Source organism: Podarcis melisellensis (assembly GCF_964234715.1).
Source record: "Podarcis melisellensis genome assembly, chromosome: 14".
NCBI classification, from domain to species: Eukaryota; Metazoa; Chordata; class Lepidosauria; order Squamata; family Lacertidae; genus Podarcis; species Podarcis melisellensis.
Genome location: NC_138546.1, coordinates 14,448,193 through 14,459,386, shown reverse-complemented (window position 1 = coordinate 14,459,386; position 11,194 = coordinate 14,448,193). Strand labels below are relative to the sequence as shown.

At 42.8% G+C, this 11,194-nt stretch overlaps 1 protein-coding gene and 1 long non-coding RNA gene across 8 annotated transcripts in view; both read right to left on the bottom strand.

Annotated features, from left to right (window-relative positions):
* Window positions 1–105: 105 nt before the first annotated feature.
* On the bottom strand, window positions 106–6,405 carry LOC309356410. The gene is made up of 3 exons (XR_014162773.1): window positions 6,293–6,405; window positions 1,075–1,125; window positions 106–259 (listed from the first exon to the last, which is right to left on the bottom strand). It is a non-coding gene; the product is annotated as an uncharacterized lncRNA (long non-coding RNA).
* Window positions 6,406–7,729: 1,324 nt separating this feature from the next.
* The window catches only part of ABCC6 (ATP binding cassette subfamily C member 6), a 48,056-nt gene continuing 44,591 nt past the window's right edge, over window positions 7,730–11,194 (bottom strand). For 3 of the 7 annotated variants that reach the window (XM_081887915.1, XM_081887913.1, XM_081887914.1), the window contains exons 30-32: window positions 11,026–11,192; window positions 9,389–9,583; window positions 7,732–8,544 (exon numbers count right to left, since the gene is read on the bottom strand). In XM_081887915.1, coding sequence (XP_081744041.1) covers window positions 8,436–8,544; window positions 9,389–9,583; window positions 11,026–11,192 — 471 coding nt within the window. In that variant the 3' untranslated portion in view covers window positions 7,732–8,435. Of the gene's footprint in view, window positions 8,545–9,388; window positions 9,584–9,613; window positions 9,629–11,025; window positions 11,193–11,194 lie in introns of those variants that run through there. The other 4 variants (XM_081887916.1, XR_014162808.1, XR_014162807.1 and 1 more) reach the window with 4 other exon arrangements.

Sequence of the window (11,194 nt, the reverse complement as noted above, 5' to 3'; positions counted from 1 at the left end):
TTGACAGCACTGCAGGGCTCATGACAGGTTTTCAAACTTCCCAAATCTGAATTTCCACTCCTCTTTTGTGCCCCTGTTGGACTTGCCACCACACTCACTTTTAAGACTCTGTGACATCTTGCCAGCACTTCAACAACAGCGGTGCCTTCAAGGGAGATGCCACTCCTTTCTTCGGCCCTTCCTGGAAGGAATGTGTTGGTCGAAGTGGAGTATCTATAGCTGAATCTGGATCCAGTTGGGAGAGGCAGCACATTGATTTCTAGCGGGGAGAGTAAAGTTTTGAGACAGCTTTGTTATTAACAGATGGGCACAAAGGTGTGCACAAAAATGTGCACATAACCCAAATGGTTATGTTGTTTTTTAATGACACAGGCAGAATTAAAAGGCTGGACTGGATCTGGACTGGAGCTGCAGCTTCTACCAAATGCAAGCAGAAGCTGCAGATCCATCCCAGCCTTTTTCTTCTGCCTGCATCTCTCTCACACACATAGCTCCACTAAACTTGGTGTGAATATTCCCAATGTGGCAGTGGTGGCCTTCATCAAAGGTTGCATGCCAGGCACCATTTGGATTAAAGATGGCAGACTGAAACATGACTTTGGCATGACTTCACGATCTGGGACATACATCATGGGTCCAAAATAATAAATTACACTATCCATTTTTAAAAAAAACAAACCCACACACAATATATTGGGAGTTCTACAAATTCCCTGGTAGTGTCCCACTAGCTTTTAATGCTGTTTTTACCAGTATATAAATTTGTATGCAGTTTTCTACAATAAACACATTTTGTGCACATAATGGGTCTAGAGAACTGCATTGAAAAATTCAGAGGAATGTGAATTTTGAAGGACAATTGTGCTTCAGTTTGCATATTGTTTCCAAAAGGGAAAATTAGGGAGCTTCGTATTAAGATACAAACTAATTTTCTCTCCCCTCCCTACTCTGAGGTTCTTCTGTTTTTATATTATTTATCCAAGAGGCTAAAACTTGCTGGAGAATTCCCTGCCCCACCCCCATATAAACTGCCCCGCCACAGTTCAGTGCTAAGAATTTGCCTTGTCTACTCACCAGCACACTGAGAGACACAGGACTCTTCATGCTTTGAATTCTCCAGAGTTCCTATAATAACAAACCAAGAGGGATTGCAGAAAGGCATTTAGAGAAAACTCTCTGTAGGTTCAGTTGCTGATCCTGCAGCTGTTTATTTACCATAGACCTAAAAAAAAGAGCTGAAATGCAACGTCACATTTACAGGAATTCAGGTCGACACTGTCATCTTGGAGACCACCATGTTTATTTAGCAATAATAAAAAATGGATTCCATCCATGAAGAAAATGGCCCTTTTTGTTCTAAAACCATTTCCTCTGCAGAATGTGCTTTCGGTTTAATCCGCATGAGGGTTATGTTTCTGACAATTTCAATCTGATTAATATTAACTGTGATCCAGTTCCCCTTTTCCCTGAAACCTGATGATCTTCAGAATACAAAAATCTGCTCAAAAAAATAAGAATGGGTCTTTTGGGCATCCCAGTCTTAAGGTGGCCAACCAGATGCCAGTGGGAAAAACACAGGCAGGATCTGAGCACAAAAGCTGTGCTTTCCAGCAACTGGTATTCAAAAGTGAGCTGCCTTTGATTGCGGAGGCAGAACATGTACATCATGGCTAGTAGCCACTGGTAGCCTTCACCTCCATGAATTTGTCCAATTCTCTTTTAAAGAGAACTAGTGGCTGTCACTGTCCGTATAGTAAAAGCTATGGTTTTCCCAGTAGTGATGTATGGAAGTGAGAGCTGGACCATCAAGAAGGCTGATCGCCGAAGAATAGATGCTTTTGAATTATGGTGCTGGAGGAGACTCTTGAGAGTCCCATGGACTGCAAGAAGATCAAACCTCTCCATTCTGAAGGAAATCAGCCCTGAGTGCTCACTGGAAGGACAGATCCTGAAGCTGAGGCTCCAATACTTTGGCCACCTCATGAGAAGAGAAGACTCCCTGGAAAAAACCCTGATGTTGGGAAAGATGGAGGGCACAAGGAGAAGGGGACGACAGAGGACGAGATGGTTGGGCAGTGTTCTCGAAACTACCAGCATGAGTCTGACCAAACTGCGGGAGGCAGCGGAAGACAGGAGTGCCTGGCGTGCTCTGGTCCATGGGGTCACAAAGAGTCAGACACGACTAAATGACTAAACAACACAAGTGGCTGTCACTGCCTCTTGTGGGAGTGAGTTCCACAGTTCACGTAGTGCATGAAGGAGTCTTTTATCTGTCCAGAATCCCCCAACAGCTTCACTGGATGTCCCTGAATTCTAACGTTCCGAGAGAAGGAGAAAACGTTTCTCTATCCGCTTTCTCTATGCCATGAATCTTGTAAACTTGTAAACTTCTATCATGTCACCTCCTACTTGCCTTTTCTTTAAACCACAACACCCCCAAATGTTGCATCCTTGGAGCTGCTCCACACCCTTGATCATTTTGGTTATTTTCTGAAACTTTTCTGACTCTAAAACATCCTTTTTGAGGCCCTGAAGGAAAAACATTCTCCCAAACAAAGGCATTAAACCAGCCCATGTGCTTTTAATCAAGTCATCTTTCTCCTAATGTTTCAGTTGGGATTCCCTTGGATATTAAACCCAGACGAAACTATCTGTCAGCTTCCCTCTTGAAGCCTCTCCACCCAACCTTCTCACAATGTGGGAAGCTTTTGTCTACAACATCCTGAACATGCAGGAGTTACCAACCTTTTTGGACTGATAGGCACATTTGCAAACTGGAGAAACATAAGGAGTACAGCCTTTTACCCTGACTACAACACAATGCAGTTTCCAAGCCTCATTTTTTTTGGGGGGGGGGGATTCAGGAAGTGGGGATGAGAACCTGTGGGCACCAGGGACCGCCTTTCAGGGCGCAAGTGTTCACCATGTTGCTGCCCCTCTTGCACAAATCAGACCTGCAACAAAATATTGTTAGGAAAACCTTCTTTAAGAAACAGATAAAAGTTCCTGGAAGCTTTAAAGAGGGTTCCAGGATTTTTCTTTAGTGTGTAGCAATGGCACTCCAGGCTTGGTGTCAGCTGGAGGTGCAAATTAAGGGAGGAATGTCAGGTGTGCATGCAGGAGCCAGGCCCTGTGACCAATAGGACTTTGCAGGACTGGGGCCTTCCTAAGTTTGTTCTGAAGAAGCAAGGTGCAGCCTCACAGGTGAAGCTGATTGGTAACTCACAGCACCTGGTGGCAGGAGCTGGGAAGGGTTATAAGGTCAGCATTTCCCTTCAGCTCTTTGCCACAGCAACACGCTTCTTGCTTCCTGATCCTTGAACCTCGGCTTCTTGACTCTTTGTTTCCTGACCCTCGGACCCTTGGCTTCTTGACTCCCATCTTTCTGACCCTCAGACTCCTGGCTCCTGGACCCCGTTCCTGCTCCCACCCCACCATCTAGCCCCAGGTCCTGACATCCCCTTTGATCGCCCATGAACCGGACCGTGACAAGGAAGTTGCAGGCTGTAGTTTCCACACGCCGAAAGCACACACACATGCTGTCAGCAGCACACATGCTGACAACAAGGTTGGAAGTAAGACAATGTGTGCTGCTGACACTGTGAGTTTTGCTGTCTCTGGATTGTTAATCACTGGACTGGGAATATACCGTGCTGGAGAGATAAAGGAATGTAAATAACTTGTATACAATAGTAACAGAAATGCTTGTGCAACCAGTCAGGAAATAAAGCTCTTGAAGGAGAAGAGTTTGGATTTGATATCCCGCTTTATTACTACCTGAAGGAGTCTCAAAGGGGCTAACATTCTCCTTTCCCTTCCTCAACAACAAACACTCTGTGAGGTGAGTGGAGCTGAGAGACTTCAGAGAAGTGTGACTGGCCCAAGGTCACCCAGCAGCTGCATGTGGAGGAGCAGGGAAGCGAACCCGGTTCACCAGATTACGAGTCTACCGCTCTTAACCACTACACCACACTGGCTCTTGACTGTGAATTTGAATATGACTCCTGTTCTTGTCCTCTGCCTCTGTGGAAAACTCTGCTACAAACAGTAAGCAGTGGTTTTACCGAGGTGCCACCACACAAGCAGAAAAACGTAGCAGAAGTGTGTGGGCGGTAGCCTCTAATAAACATTGCTATGGAAAGTGCTCCTGTTCAGAGTGCCAGCCAGCCACACCCCATTCTAGGATACCATTGCGCCTCCATTTATATTTTCCCTACAGTCGAGTCAGCATCCCATGGCCACTGAGCATGCACTGATTACATTTTTGCAAAGCAACTGCCCAGCTTAACATTGGGACAAAGAAGAAGAGACAGAGACCAGAAATAGGGGCTGAATGAGTATATGTAATTGATCCTTGGAAATGTCACAAAATGGGGGTCTGTTTTAATTTCAGAATTCAATTCTGAAGCAGGTAAACTAATAACATGTGTGGCACCCCAGAGATTGTGAAGGCAATCTCTTCACAATCCCTCTCTGCTGTAACTACAGTTGGGGGCTACACATCTAGTGAAAGGCAGCAAGCCCAAATAATGCAATTCCCAGACAAATTTCACAGTAGCCCTGGCAAATTTCGCTTCTCTGCCATCGTTTATCTTGACAAGAGTTTATACTTTAAATTCATCACATTTGCATTTTCCATTTATAAAGAATTAGCTTCCGGTATACAAAACCCAAAAAAACTTAACTCTTGCAGAACAGATTCTAGGGTTTAAGAGATGCAACAAAGTGAGATAGTTTGAAAGGAATTAAATAAATACACTGCGTTGCCCTGCAGTCTTATACATGCCTGTGCAATAGGAAATAGGAAATCCCACTGGGACTTAACCACAGGTAAATAGAAATGGGATTGCCACCTTAAAGTTAAAAGGAACAACACTTCAAAGGTGCTCAGCTGTAAATTACTTTTGTTACTGCAGTAAAATGTCTAAATGTTTCTGTTTGCAAATTCCCCCCTGCTCTGCAAAAAGTGGGAAAAACACCTCTTGGTGACACAACTTTGGTGTGTGCATGTGTGTGTTTAACTTCCATGCTAATGCTCCCCTCTGCCAAACATCTACCTCTTTTGGGAAACATTGAGATGCTATCCTCTCAATCTAGATAGCACCGCCCCACCCCTGTGCACTTTGTTTTATTATTCTAAAAAAAAAAAAACCCTTACATCACGGCAAGTGACACATTTAGTAGCATATTGAGCTGAGCCCTGAGAGAACAAGCATGTATTTTTACATCTGTTTAACTGGGGATGAGCAAATCTATTTCCTATCATGTTTTTAGTTACAATTCCATTAATGTGCAAAATGCTTAAAGATTTTTTTTTAAAAAAAACCGATTAGAATACTTATTTGAATGTACATTTTCTCTCTAAATATACACTAAAACCCATGTTTCAATACATTTAAACACCTGAGAATGGAGTCACAAATGTCAGACAGATGAAACCTAGTGCACACCCACCCATAGGAGTTCATATAAGAATGTGCAAAGATTAAGTTCCCCAAGCAGCCTTACCTATAGAACAATAAGGCTGGGGTGGGTGGAAAACAAATCACTTGACTAAGCTGATCACCTCACATCTTCTGAAGTGGGAGATATGATTTTAGCCAACGCCTGCTACGGATGACGGCTCTCCGTTTTTCCAATCTTAAAATCAGCTCTCTGAATTTCTGCAGCATTTTGTGTGTTTTGTGTTTCAAAATTCTCATGAAAATTTTAGCATGAAATTCTCCTCATAAATAGAAAAGATTGCAAGTTCATAGGGTACACGAGGGTCATCTAGTCCAGCCCCCTGCAATGCAGGAATCTTTTGCTCAAAGTGGGGCTTGAACCCACAACGTCGCTTAACAATTTCCCCTTATAATTCCTTTTTGAATGTCATTTTCACTAATATATTCATTTAGATGCACCCTCCACCCAAGTAACACATTTTTTTTTTTTGCTACACATTCCTAGGCTGAAGAATTGCATTGCAAAATGTGGAAAATTGCAAATTTGGAAGGATGGCTGCGTTTCAGTTTTGAGTATTTGTTTCGGAACGTGTGAATTTGGTGGGTTCACCTTTAAATGACAACTGAATTGAATTCCTTCTCCCCCACTTCTACCACCTGCCAACCTTCCCACCTATGACAAAAAAAAGCGCAGCCTCGACACAATCACATGCCAGGCAAATGAGATCACTTCTCCAAAGCCACATTTTTGCATTTGACAGAGAGAAAAAGGAGGGGTGGGGGAGGAGGAGAGTGAGAGTCGTGGTTTCCAAAGAGATGAAATGGTTAATTTAGTTTCTTCTACTTACGCCTCGATATGCCGGCTGCAAAAATGGAAAGGAAAATGATTAGGTGCCGAAACTCCATGGCGTTGGAATCCTCCTCAGTGTTTGCAAAACCACATCAGACCTCCCTTTCAGAGGCAGCTCTGGAGGAGCGCAGCTGAAGGAAACTTTTTTCTTCACAAAAAGCAGGAGCTGACGATTTCAGATCTTCAAGTCAGGGGAGGGGTTGAGGAGGGTGGGATTTTTTTTTTGTTCGCTTGCTTTGGGATAAGGGGACATCCGTCCAACCAAGCGAAGTTCTTTCATATTGCTTAGACAACATCTCCTCAATTTTATGTAAATGTATATGTATATATGTATATATGTGGATACACACACACAGACAGACACACACACACACACACAGACACACACACACACACACACACACACACAGACAGTGTTACCTCGGGTTACAGATGCTTCAGGTTACAGACTCTGCTAACCCAGAAATAGTACCTCAGGTTAAGATCTTTACCTCAGGATGAGAACAGAAATTGTGTGGCGGCAGTGGGAGGCCCCATTAGCTAAAGTGGTACCTCAGGTTAAGAACAGTTTCAGGTTAAGAACGGACCTCCAGAACGAATTAAGTTCTTAACCCGAGGTACCACTGTATAAAAATCCATCACTATCTCTGTATATGCCCAACTTAGGAGGAAAACTACTCTTTCTGGGGGGAATGAATTTTGCACGGTAACAGGTCATGCAGTCTAACTAGGACTGCCGAATTTGCACCAATGTCTCTCATATGCATATTCATGCTGTGTGTTCATTTTGGTGCCTGCACACATAGGGAATGGATGTTTCTGGTTCATCTTTGCAAAGGTGTGTGTGTGTGTGTGTGTAAAATTAGCATGATCCTCAAGGAATCACTGTATGCAACCCACAGAGACAGAACAAGACTCATACCACATGCATACGGACCAACACATATTGTCAAATGGACAATTCTATTTTGTTTTTTTGAAATGAATGATGGGCAGAGATACAGTGGAAGCGAGCTGTTTGGGAGTTTCTCCTCTCCCCTAAAGGTCCCCCCTGTAAATATTTGTTACACCTAAGAGTGCTGGAGAATTCTAAGGAAAACTGAAACATGAGTGGAAATTGGCCCAAGTTTGTTTATGCATCCCAAGTCCAGGATGTAAATCAATCCATCAAATACAAGTTGGTATTCATTGCCATTGCTCTCACTCTGCAAATGATACATAATTAGTTAATCCCCACTGAGCTTCCTTTGTACTGAAATGAACTGGGTGGAGTAACATAGCGACAACTTAATTAACATTAATTATGTAAATTGCATAAGTTAAGTAATTCTGCTGCAGTGGCCTGCAGATGAATAATGTAGATCTTTTTTTAAAAATACTTTATTTACACATTAAAAGTTACACATAATGAAACACATTGATTTATTATAAAAAGAAGAAAGAGGAAAAAAGGAGGAAAGAAAAAAAGAAAAAAGAAAGTAAGAATAAAAGGAACATTCAACAGAAAATATTGTAAAATACATACAGTGATTTAAGGAATACAAACCGTCATTGACATTATTATTAACACATATTTCCAGTATGAGATTCTTTTCACATCACCTTATCTTATTCTCCTCCCGACTCTTACTTTCTTATCTATGCCTAATCTCTGGTTTTGTTCCAGTGATTTATTTAATGACTTCCTTCTGCCTCCATGTGGTTCTTAATCGTTCATATCGTAAGATTTCTGCATCCATTTTAACACAGTGGAGAACCGTTCTATTATCTCTGTGGAGTTTTTAGTCTATGCTCAACCAAGTGTAATCATTGGAACCATATCTCATCATATAATTTAAAAAAAATAAAATTAAAAATTAAGAATAATGTAGATCTTTTGCTGGAAGATGACCTGCAGCAGAATGGAAACAGTGCCAAATGCAACAAATACAGGGCGGAATAGAAAACGAAACCTTCATATATCCCTGGTGTACTTACATAAATTTCTGGGTTCCCTTGAGATGTCTGATACACCTCTTGTTTGTGTATTTGGACACCAGAAGGACTGGGACTTATATATGAATGACAAAAGGTTAAGAGGCAGATGTCTTCCTTCAGACTCCCAAATCCTGTACCACAGTCTATTCCTTGAGGCTCACTCGTCATATCAGCCCTGATTCTTCAGCCATTCTGTAGAACAGTCCCTTCTGGGCTATTAATGTCTCTGGGGCATCAAATTCTGCCACTCGGCCACTTTCCATCACTAAAACCCTGCAAATATTAGAAGTGGAGCATAAAGTGTTAGACTATATCGCTAGTCACGCCAAAGAAAGAAAGAAAGAAAGAAAGAAAGAAAGAAAGAAAGAAAGAAAAAGAAAGAGCTAGTCTTTTGATATGCAATGAAACTGCAACTAGTTAAACCAACCATCTTATGGTGAGATGTGTTTTTTGTAAGCAGCCATGGCAAAATTCATCCATCGGCATTGCTGACGGCCACCTACAAGGTATACAGTTTCTTGGGCAAAGGGTGCTATTATGCTCATTTCAAAGAGGGTGTGCAGAACTCATGAACACCATCATGGTCTCACGATGACTGCTAATTTCCAAATGATTCTGCCCAAGCCACTGATCACTTTGGAGGGGGCTCTGTTCTGCATCCCATTGTCACTGGAAACGAAGTTGGTGGGGATGCGGGACGGGGCCTTTTCAGTGGTGGCACTTAGGACTGTGGAACCCCTTCCTCCCTGTATGATCTTACTTTCTTCTTTCCAACAGATGATTCTTTTTCCGTCAAGCTTTCTGTAATGATTGGTGGTTTGGGGTTTTTTTGCCCTTATCTTCTAATTGCTATCCTTCTGCTCTCTTCTCAATTATAATTACAATCTCCTACATTTGTTAAAAAGTATACCTTGCCTCTCCGTGCATAATTCCTCAGATGGCTGCTTCTGTTCTACTAATTATTCCTGGTTTTGATACTTATTGACATCTATTAACCAAAAAGCAGCAGATCTATAAATAGCGGCGTATCCACAACTAAATGCCTTACAACACCCCCCACCACACACGAAAAACAGCACAAAGCATTAATGTTAACTGGCAGCTGAAAAAGACTTACCTGTCACAGTCCAAAAGGGTGTTCACTCGGTGGGCTATGGTCAGAACTGTGCACTCCCTGAACTGAGTCCTTAGGGTGGCCTGAATCTGCAAATCTGTTTCAAGATCCACAGCTGCAGTGGCCTCATCCAGAACCAGGATCTTGGCTTTCCGAAGCAGAGCTCGTGCCAGGCAGATGAGCTGCCGTTGGCCGACACTGGAAAGAAGCAAGGGTGATTAATTGGCCACCCAGGTTTTCCAGCTAGGGAAAACTACATGACCCAACATGTCTTCTATTTGCTTATGTATTTATATACGGCACCTTTCAGGACAGATAAAAAGAAAGCACTTCTTTACACAGTGCATAGCGAAGCTGCAGAACTCACAGTGATGGCCACCAACCTTTAAAAGAAGATTAGATAAATTCATGGAGAATAAAGTTGCTAATCATGGCGGCTACGCTCTGCCTCCACAGCAGTAGGCAGTAATGTTTCTGAATGCCAGTTGCCGGAGATCACAGAAGGAAAGAGGGCTCTTGGGCTTGGATCCTGCTTGGGGGTTTCCTGCAAGTGTCTGGTTGGCCACAGGATGCTGGATTAGATGGACCATTGGCCGGATCCAGCAGAGCTATTCTTATTTATTGTCTGTTTTATCCCACCTTCCCTCCAAGTGGCACAAGGTGGTATATATAGTTCTCTTCCTCCCCATTTTACCCTCAAAGCAACCCTAGTGTGAGCTTCATGGCTGAGTGGGGATTCAAACCCTGCTCTCCCTAGCCCAGACATAGGCAAACTTGGCCCTCTATGGCAAAGTATTGGAAGATGCAAGAACTACCTACTCTGGAAGAATGGCAGACAAAGGTGACAGACTTCATGGGACTAGCAGAAATGACCAGCAGAATCCGAGACCAGGGGAAATAGATAGTTGAAGAGGACTGGAAGAAGTTTAAATTATATCTTAAAAACTGTTGTAAAATAGAGGAGTGTTGAGATGTCAAGGGGTAAGAAGTAGAGAAATACAGCGGCAATTATTAAGTTTAAAGAAATTTAAAGAAAGGGAAACAGTAGATAAACTGATTAAAGGGTTGCTAAAGAACTTTGGAATAAGGATGCAGCGAAAGGGAGGTATGGGGAAGTCGGTATATGTTTAATGTTGGGTATGTTTTTGTTTTGTAATGTGTATGTCTTTTATTATGTGTTTGGAAAATTAATAAAAAAATTTATAAAAAAAAAAAACTTGGCCCTCTAGATGTTTTTGGGACTACAACTCCCATCATCCCTGAACACTGGTCCTGTTAGCTAGGGATGATGGGAGTCGTAGTCCCAAAATGTCTGGAGGGTCAAGTTTGCCTATGCCTGCCCTAGCCCTAGTCCAACACTCTAACCAACATTCAATCGACAACACAGATAACTAGCAATGAAAAAGGTAGCGCTAAGGGACAGAGAACACAGAAGAGCTTAAATGCCAGAGGAATACATGCCTGGAATTCTGCTTCCATGTGGCCAGTCTATTGGAAGACCATAAACAAGATGCAAAGGCACTGTCCCTCTCCTGCTCATGTTTCCCAACAACTGATGATCCCCAGGTCCTGACAAACCTATAGCCCCAGAAACCAAGGCACAAGTGAAGTCTCCTTTTCTTTCTCCTTCCTTTGGGTACCTCAGATTCTCGCCTCCTTCCGAGCACTCGTATGCCAACTGATCAGGCAGATCCAAAACGAAGCTCTTGAGCAGCGTCAGTTCGAGAGCAGTCCAGATCTCCTCCTCGGAGCACATGCCCAAAGGATCAAGGTTCATTCTTAGAGAGCCCGAAAACAAAACTGGGTCCT